Raw genomic sequence first — 10,685 nt, forward strand, 5'->3', positions numbered from 1 at the left:
TCAAATGCATACATATATGTATGTATGTATGTATGTATGTAGGTTAAAATGCTTGCGTTTACTTCATATTTGTTGGCTGTGAGGAAATGGTCAAACTAAGTGCAAGAGGCGCGAGGTAATTACATGAAAGAAAATCTAATGAATTGTAACTATGGAACTATGTACGAGCATAGTATTGGTTTTCAAGAAGCCGGAGAATGAGTGCCTTTGGAAATGCTATAGAGGATAAAGAATAAGCCATAAGTTAAAAGAGAATAAGGCTGGAGAGTAGGAGCCGGAATTGACTGCAATAATTGGGCATAGGAGAGCCATTCAAGCTACCTTATCATAGCAGCATATTTTAGGCCGAAGCTTTTGCATCAAGGAATAGGGCCGCGGGTCAGAGAAGTTGCTACGAGTATATTAATTTATTGGTACTGGGCTCCAAGCCGTAGAGGCGTCAAACAAAACTATATGGTGCGTGGCATAGCAAAAAATGCTGTTGTTAAGGGAGCGGCCACATTAACGGTACATGTATATATGTAAGGTTAAATAGTTTAAGCCACTTAGTTTGAGAAATTGGAGGATATAATGTCGAAGTGAGTGTCCAATACCACCTTAGGTAAGTTAATATTACCTACTACAAGATAAGGTAAGGTTTGATTTCCATGAGGCCTGCACAACGGTTTTAAACTGAACCGATTTTTGAACAAAACTGTCGATTTTTTCGGGCTTCGAACCGAACCACGAACCGATCCATTTTTATTTTGAAATGCGTAAACCGAACCGAAAACCACTCCACAAAATTNTGAGGCCTGCACAACGGTTTTAAACTGAACCGATTTTTGAACAAAACTGTCGATTTTTTCGGGCTTCGAACCGAACCACGAACCGATCCATTTTTATTTGAAATTAGTAAACCGAACCGAAAACCACTCCACAAAATGGTTTGGTTCTGTTCAAAATCCACTAAAGCAATACACAATTTGTCTACAAATGCAATCTTGTGGTAAAACTGTAAACATTTTTGTGTTTAATGGCATTTCTGCGAATTATAATTTTGTCCATATAAAACGTGCTTGAACGGCATATCTTCGCCAGCAAAAAATTCGAATTTTAAGATATACATAGATGCTTTCCATTTCCAGACAACCGGTCAGGTACGAGCATGATTTTTAATTTCGACCGAACTCAAATACATTGTTTGTGGTCCAAATAATGAGACATGTATTTTTTCTTTTGGCTCGGAAAAATATTTCGGGAGAATTAAACGCGATTTTGTTTTTCATGCAACAATCGATTATTCGAATTGACAGCGAGAATTTTTTTTTTAATGNTGAGATGCTTTCCATTTCCAGACAACCGGTCAGGTACGAGCATGATTTTTAATTTCGACCAAACTCAAATACATTGTTTGTTGGTCCAAATAATGAGACACGTATTTTTTCTTTTGGCTCGGAAAAATATTTCGGGAGAATTAAACGCGATTTTGTTTTTCAGGCAACAATCGATTATTCGAATTGACAGTGAGAATTTTTTTTTTTAATGTCCATAACTTTGTCAAAATTCAATAGATTCCAACAATGGTTTTACTCAAATGTCAGTAATTCTTGTCACTTCAAGATATTATGATATAATTATTGATTTTCATTATTTAAAATATTTTATTTAACAATAAACAAAAAGTGCAAATTTTTTTAAATTTAATTTCTCAAAAAGTGTATTTTTTTTCTCTCAAACTTTTTTACCGGGAAAGATACACTTTGAACTACAATCAACACAAATCTCTAATAACGAAGATTTTTTTTTCTGAGTTATGATTTTTTATAGAAAATATACGTTTTTGTGGTACATACTACAATTTTCGATTTCGATTTCAGCTCTGTTAACCTAATTCTTATGTATTTCACATTGTCTCCATTTTTGCCTTTGACTCAATTTTCGCCTTTGTCTCAATTTTCGCCTTTATCTTCACTTATGCCTTTTTTGTCTTCATCGTTATCACTTGTTTCTTCATCTTCATATTTATCTTTATTTCAAAGTTTAATTTCCAATACGAAGTAAAACAAAATGGGAAACGCTTGAACTCATTAATGTCATGTCACGTGATATCGTGTGATGTGATCTCATATTATATGATGTAATATCATGTGATGTCTCTTCATATCATGTGATAAAATGTGATGTGATGTCATGTAATGTGATCACATTCCATGTTCCGATTAGTGTATCGATAACCCTGTTGATAACTGTGTTGATAAAAACACTGATAACAATATCCACACACATATAGAAAAATACAACGATTGTAACATCGATTAATTCAGCGATAAATATAACAATCATCAGTATCGATTATTGTACATATCGTGAACAATATAAATGACTAAATCGATAACAAAATCAATTATTTAATCGATTATTATACCGATAACAATATCCATTATTTTATCGATAACTATACCGATTATTATATTGATTATTATATCGATTACAATAGCGGTTATTTATCTAATAACAGTATCGATAACAATATCGATTATTTTATCGATAGCAATATCGATTATTATATCGATCAGAATATTCATCATATTTATCTTTATTTCAAAGCTTAATTTCAAATGTGTAGTGAAACAACAGGCGAAACATGTCAAATTCAACATGTTGCAGCAACATCTATACACAATTCGAAAATGTTTAAACGACGGTTTTGGTCGTAATTTTCAACCAATTGTGAAACCATAAAAACTATGCTCGGAGGTTTGCCATTGCCTGCCGAGGGACGACCGCTGTTAAGAAAAGTTTTTTTTCTATATTTTTGCGATGTTGCTTTGACCAGGTTTTGAACCCTGGTGCTTCGGAGTGGAAGCGCGCACTGCTTACCACTACAACACAGCGGTCGACGAGAAACAGATTGCATGTTTTAAAAAAATTTTGCTTTTCTTGCGATCGATTGCGCATGTGCAGCAGAATTTTCGTGTTTCTCTTCGGTTCTTGCAATCGATTGCATGTGTGTTGCGGAGTTCTTAGATTTCTGTAATTTATTTTGTGATTTCGTAGAGTGAACACGAGTGAAGAAATAGCAAGATTAGGTAAAACAGTTAACAGTAGGATAAAAAGAGTTTAATATATAACTGAACATTTGATTAATGGAGTTGTTGTCCTTTTTGGGTACATGTTTACTTGCCGACGAATAACGTAAANAATGTGTAGTGAAACAACAGGCGAAACATGTCAAATTCAACATGTTGCAGCAACATCTATACACAATTCGAAAATGTTTAAACGACGGTTTTGGTCGTAATTTTCAACCAATTGTGAAACCATAAAAACTATGCTCGGAGGTTTGCCATTGCCTGCCGAGGGACGACCGCTGTTAAGAAAAGTTTTTTTTCTATATTTTTGCGATGTTGCTTTGACCAGGTTTTGAACCCTGGTGCTTCGGAGTGGAAGCGCGCACTGCTTACCACTACAACACAGCGGTCGACGAGAAACAGATTGCATGTTTTAAAAAAATTTTGCTTTTCTTGCGATCGATTGCGCATGTGCAGCAGAATTTTCGTGTTTCTCTTCGGTTCTTGCAATCGATTGCATGTGTGTTGCGGAGTTCTTAGATTTCTGTAATTTATTTTGTGATTTCGTAGAGTGAACACGAGTGAAGAAATAGCAAGATTAGGTAAAACAGTTAACAGTAGGATAAAAAGAGTTTAATATATATCTGAACATTTGATTAATGGAATTGTTGTCCTTTTTGGGTACATGTTTACTTGCCGACGAATAACGTAAAATAAAATAATTCGATAGTTTGACATGGTAGCGACCTCATGTATGTATGTGTATGTGTACAGCACATTGTAGGCGGCGCACTGGGCGTATGAGTAACATACTTATTATTGCTTGTAAAAAGTTTGTGACAACGAAATAAAGGTAAAAATTTAAATAGAAATGTGTATATAAAAATAAAACCACATATGTAAATAATTTCAAAACTAAAACAAAAATATTAACGTAACCAGAACAGAGCAAAATGTAAAACAAACTGCAATGCAAACCAGATCAACACAAACTCACCAGCACTGAAAGTAATGCATGCAAGTAAATCAGAAAAAAAATTACAACGCATCTTTATTTTTATTTTTTTAAATTAACTATTTTTCACACGTTGCAGCGCTAGCAACTTTTTAATTGTATAATAGTTGTTTGAAAATTTACTTCTTTTGGCACAAGTACGCAGGTACTTTGCACTATTTGTGTCAAGTTAAAAGTTAAACAACAGCGACCGCACGTACTTGAGCACTCTGTGAATCGTGCGCAGTATACAATGTAGTAGGTCGGAAAAAATAAATAAGGTTAAATAAAAAGCCAAAATAAGTAAATAACTATAGCATAAAGAAAAAGTACGACAAAGTATACAAAATATATATGTAAGTACATAAAGAAACTCAAACCACAGACAAGGAGAGAGTTGGTCGGTATCTATCAGTGGCTGTAGGAAATCTGAGCATACACAAGCGAGCACACACACTTTAGACTCAAAGTGTAGATGCTCAGTGCGCCGCACAGCGGATTACATTTAATGCAAGCTGTCTCCAACGCCCGCGCACGCATGATGTGGTGGCACATAAAAAATAAAAACAATTGTTTAGAATTTTAGTTTCAGTTGAAAGTAAGTATGCAACATATACATACATATATGTAGGCACCAGGGATGTTGCGAATATTTGCATTCGCATTCGCATGAAATGATGCGCTTGTTTTGCGAATGCAAATGAGTACCTGGGCAGAGAGTCCACTCTAATATTATTGAAATGGCTTAAAGTCTGTTTAACCAGGGTGCGCACAATACCCAGCTTTTAGCTTCAGGCGCAAAAGGGTTAATTATTATATCAAGCAACATTGATGGGCCTTCAACAAGTACTGCTAAAAGTCTTATTAGCAACCTAGAAATAATTTTAGATTCCGCCAGCGAAAGCGAAGGCTCGAATGTAGAATCTGGAGACATTAAAAAATGTGAAACTAAATCTCAATTGAAGGTCTATCTTAAAGAAAAACGAGCTCATCTCGTTGAAAATCCTGTCGGTTGGTGGAAAATTAAACTAAAATACGACGAATTCCCAAAGCTGGCCCGCAAATATCTGAGCGCTCCACCAGCCAGCGTTCCAAGTGAGTAATTGTTCAGTGCAGCCGGCCTTATATAAGAGCTTCTAAGAAATCGCCTCCTGGGATAAAAGGCAGCAAAATTAATTTCTTTACAAAATTTTTAAGTACTAAAAACGATGACTTAAGTTGATTATATTTTTTTTAATGTTGTTCCTAACATTCGCATTCGCGAATAAGTAAAATATGGCATTCAAAACATCCCTAGTAGGCACGTTGGTAAGCTTTAGCGAAGAGAAATTGCCGGTGGTATTTTTTTTTTTTTCATATGAAATTCTTGCTTAGTAAAGCAGCAAACTCTTAATTTTGAGCGCAAAAGGTACCGACTTACATACATTTGTACCAATTATATAACACACAATGTAATACCCCACACAGCCCAGCACGCGTTCAACCACATCGCCCGACCAGCAGCGCCGCAATGCAGCAACCATGCAGAGTAGAGTGGAGATAGTAAGTAGCATATTGCTTGCGTGTGACAAATTCAGGCCAGCGCCAACCACAACTGCCTACGAGTTACTTGGTGGTACTGCAACTTCGTATGGTAGTTCGCTGCACCCACTTTATTGTTGCCATTGGCAGTACGCGATTGTTGTTGCGCTGCGGTCTTACTACTAAGTAAATGACTAGATGTTGAGATGCAGTGCAGAAAATTAAGCAGGGAGGATCTGATTGTACTTTTCTTATTCAACATTAGATATTTGATTTTGATGTTGGTTCATATTTAGGACGTATGTATGTTATTTACTATATGGACAGAAAAACCTCCAAAAAAACTCAGCCTGTAGGGGGCGTGGGGTTCAAAAATATATACATCTATTTCGCCAGGTGGAGTTGCTTTGTCGTAGCTTTGGGTTGTTGTCCTTAAGGAACTGTTAGTGGCTCTTGAGAGAAGGCGCTGACTAGGGATGTTAATTTTTCGATTTTTAAGATCCCGGGAATTTTTTATTATTTTTCAGAAACGTAACATAAAAAAATTTCATCAATTAAATAATAGGTAAATGGGGTTGGAACCTGCTTTTTATTCAAGCGGGGTCGGCTGGAAAATTCAACGGAAATTGCACATGAAACTGGTGCAACGGAAATGGTTGGGGCTGAAACAAAAGCTTCTTTTGCGTATGAATATTGTATTAGTTTAACAAAAACTTGCTAATAAATGGTTGAAGAATAACACTTAGAAAAAGGCCAATTCAAGAATGAAAGTAAAGGTGAGTACGTACATACATAGAAAAGAAAACGATAAAGGCAAAAGTTAACATACAAAAAAAAGATGCGTAAAGCTAAAGGCAAAAATAACGACCAATGTAAATTTAAACACTTTACTTATAAAAGGGCAAAGGTGAAGGCAAATATGTAGATGAAGAAAATCATAAACTCTAAAGTAAAAAACAAAGATAAATATAAAGAAGAACATGAGCATGAGGATACCGATAAAAGTAAAGATGAAGATAGAGGAAGAAAGATTAAAATAAAGTTAATTATAGAGAAAAGGATATAGATAGAAACACGGAGACTTAATCTGGCAAATAGTTTGGGATTTTAGAGATTTTCGGGATTCTCGGGACTTATCGATTTAATAATCGATATTTTTATCGTTTTTGTTATCGATATTTTTGGAACTTATCGATATAATAATCGATATTTTTATTGATATTGTTATCGTTATTTTAAGCAAAATTGTCATCGATGTTGTAATCCCTGTTTTTAACGATTTTGTTATCGATATTTTTATTTGATTGGTTATCGATATTGTTATTTGATTTGCTATCGATATTGATATCAATATTTTTATCGATATATGACTTAAGGTAAGTCGAAAAAAGCTCGATGAAAAAAAAATGTAATCAAAAAATTTATTTTCTGGTTGAAATAACTTTATAATGCTGGTGGCAGAAACAAAATAAGCTCCCTATTTCGACCAGATTTATCTATATTTCTATTGTGTATTCAATGTTTGCATTTTTTTATAAAAGTCCACCTCATATTACATATAATTAACTGCATATAAATGCGCATTTATCTGACCGCGTGATTTTTTTAAGGACTTTATAATTTCAAAAATATGTGAATCCCACTACTAATAAAAAAAATAATAAAAAAATACGGGTATTCTTATTTTTCAAATAAAAATATCCTAGGTGATGAGAGCTTAACATTTAAAACTTTTCCTTGGTTCCACCCTAGTGAACACGCTTTGAAGTACCACAGTGCGATTTGAGGTGCTGAGTGGTTTTTGGTTTTTCAGTAGCATGCGCTTTTAAGTTGGATGGAGTGTATGCCCGCAATGAAATAAGTAACATATAGTGCCTTGAGGAGTGCGAAGAAGGGAAGAGCGACTAGCAACTATTTGGTATGCCAAGCGAATTCACTACTCGCCGCAGCAGCGGACCTTGCGCAACCTACTTCCCCGGCTAGAATTTGCGCGTTTATGAGTAAACAAAGAGATGCGTTAAACAAAGCTGGTTGGAGAGAGAATGGCGATTGTAGAAATAGTATAGAATTATGAAAAAAATATGAATGTGTGCAAAGAAGGAGGCGAAAGGAAATGCCAGCAGCTGTTAAAAGAAAAATATGATGTTACTAAAGCGGAGCAAATTCAAACAATGTGCTTATGTGTGTACATACATACATATGTGCAATGTACGGGTATACATAGTTTGTATGCACACGCACGTGCTGCTGTGGCTGGCAGATAGTGGCAAGGTAGCAGATTATCCTATGCAAAGGAAGGGGAATTATATTCGCATTTTTCTCGCATTTTTATTTAAGCGTATTCATTTTTCACTTTCTATATATGTATGTGGTATACATATATTTCTTTTGCGGTTTTCTAAATAAATACACAGAAGCGTAGCGTTAAGCGGAGATTGTGCGCGGTTTACGTAACTTCCTGTTTTTTTTATTATGTTCGAGTAGTGAATATGTATGTATGTATGTGTATGAAAGCATATGTAGGGTAAATACTAAGCCTATGTACCTTTGAAAGGGTATACACACACACGGGTAGGTACTTTAAATTATGCGTGCACAAACAATGCGCTTTTCGAGGTGTACTTAGATGCATACTTAGTTAAATTTTACTTTCTCGTTGAAAATATTGCTTCATTTTTTGTGTCTAAGGAAATTTCTAGTTTGAAAAATTAAGCAAATTAATGGCACGCCATATAATGAATTAAGAAACGCAGACGTAGCCTACTTAAATCCAATTTTAGTTGTGCATACTTTCATGATGCTGATAATAATAATATAGCACATCGCAGTTGCTCTAAATGCATTTTAGACAATTCACGCAAATGGAGCGTGCTTTTCAAGCAAATATCTTCAGCGCTTTTACCTGCAACTAACCTATAACTTTACACACATTCACTTAGCAGCAATACGTCGCTGGCACTTACCTCGATTTGAAATTGCTGCAGCTACGCCGCTCCACAGCAGACTGGCATGCAGGATACAACCAAGGCTAATTACAATTAAAATGGGGCAATTCATTCTGAATGCACTGTAGGGGCGTCGAGATAAAGTGGATGACGTAAAAGTGAACGACGACGACGACGACGACGACGACGACGGCGACGATGACGATGGCGATGGTGATGTAGTTGGAGCAGCTGAAGCCGTCATTGCAGACGGCAGCACCAAAGAGCTAACCACCAAATGTGAAGCAGCCAAAGGCGTCGACGAGTCAATGCGAGCGGCAAATGGTGTGTCGGCTGTGCGTTGACTACGCATTCCGCTGGCAATTGTTTTCGTAGCGGCTTGAGTCGGTCGCGGTTTCGTAACGGCGGATTTTATAGCGGCGGTGGTGGCACCGGTAGTAGTAGTGGTCTGGTTGATTGTGTTCGCAGCGCCACGGCAGCATATGCTTGCGCGCCACAATGTATACTATGCGAAATTAAGCGCATTGTTAGCGAAATGGGTACACTTGAATGTGTATTTGTATATATGTATGTATGTATGTTCAAATGTTGCTTTTGTAATGCAGCGCGCTGTGCAATTTTTTTCTTTGTTAATTATTTTTCGTGTTTGATGACCGTCTATTTTGTTTTTATTCTCAGCTCTTTTGTTTTCTCGTTTGTGTATATGCTCTTATGAACGAAAGCGCCGTTTTTTCTGCTGCCAATTTAATACTTGCTTTGTGTTACCACTTCCGTGTTATAGAAACTGGCTTTTAAGCAATAACAATAAAAGCGCTTAAGTCTTAGCAAAGTGGCTTTGTTATTTAATTTACGCTTTTAAAATGCTGTTTTTCTGCTTCTCACAGCCTTACTCAGCGTTCAAAAGCCCCTTTTTTTTTTGAAGAGTTTCCTGCCTTTTTAAAATTTACTTCATTTCCTCTTATTAGCTGTGGCTTGAAAAAGCGCAAACGCTCTCCCGGTGAATATCGTTGCACACAACTAGGCGGCGCACACTACCTTCTTTCACTATTTGCACCCACACTTTCACAAGCTACCGCTTTCGCTTATGTATGTGTGTGTGTGTGTATGTTTGCGGTATGTATTTGTTAATTTTCCACTTTATTAATCAATTACTTATTTTATCACAAATAAATAAATAAATATCATCACGTTAAGTACGCGTTGAAATTTGCACTTTTCAACAATTGTGACTCGCTATTATTTATTGAGAATTTTTTTTTTGGTGCTTCAACGCACATATGTTTGTAAATATTTGCTCTGTCAATGCAAATATTTCCTATTTATGCAAATTAATTTTTAACACGTTTTCGCCACAAAATGACATACATATATATCCTTGTGCATGCGTACACCCAAACACACACCCGCACTCACATTCGCATACACAGTGATGAGCAATCGAAAGTGGAGCAGGTGTGCAAGTCGTACGCAGCTGCAGGCAATACTCTGGAGAATATCTGACAAGCTTTGATTTATTTAAATTATTTGCTGATTCACTTGACTGGTATTTAATGTGGCGGCTTGTTGCTGCAGCCTGAAAATAAAATAAACCAAATTAAGCACGTTTGGTAAATTATACATTTAAATATTTATGAAAAAATATATATATAATTTTGTTAAAACTTATTTAAATACATACATACATATATATAAATATGTGTAGTTTAAATTTTCAAGCCCATTTTGATAGTACATATACATGACAGAAGGCTTAAATGTGGCATAAATTAGATTGCCGACATTTTTTTGCTCACTAATTATTTATGCAAAAATACTGAATAGTTAATACATTTACAAATCATAGTAAATTTGAATAAAAACTAATTTTTTTCTTTTTTAAATTAAGCAGAATTAATGCTAAAAATCTGAAATCACACTTTTACTTTAACACGAATTTTTGCTTATTTTATACGCTTGCAAAAGATGACCTTGAGCTGCGTTGATAGCCAGAATTTTCTTTTATGTACATATATATAATATAATAATATATATTAATAGTCATATTTAGACGTTATGCCAAAACAACTTTTTTGCCAATATGGCCGATTTTCTGTTCAATAGGCTCAATTTTTGGTTCTCTTTGAACCGAAATTTCAGTTCTTTTTGTTACTTATTTTTTTTTTGGTTATTCCG

General features: G+C 35.3%; 1 protein-coding gene across 1 annotated transcript in view; it reads right to left on the bottom strand.

Moving 5' to 3' along the window:
• klg (klingon) overlaps nucleotides 1-10,078 on the bottom strand; it is a 59,461-nt gene extending 49,383 nt beyond the window's left edge. The window contains exon 1 of the mRNA XM_017622967.1: nucleotides 8,532-10,078. Within this exon, the coding sequence (XP_017478456.1) occupies nucleotides 8,532-8,865 (334 nt within the window). The 5' untranslated portion in view covers nucleotides 8,866-10,078. The remainder of the gene's footprint in view (nucleotides 1-8,531) is intronic.
• Nucleotides 10,079-10,685: the final 607 nt, after the last annotated feature.

This window comes from Rhagoletis zephyria, unplaced genomic scaffold (genome assembly GCF_001687245.7).
Source record: "Rhagoletis zephyria isolate East Lansing unplaced genomic scaffold, Rhagoletis_zephyria_1.1 Rzeph_scaffold_02996, whole genome shotgun sequence".
Lineage (NCBI taxonomy): Eukaryota > Metazoa > Arthropoda > Insecta > Diptera > Tephritidae > Rhagoletis > Rhagoletis zephyria.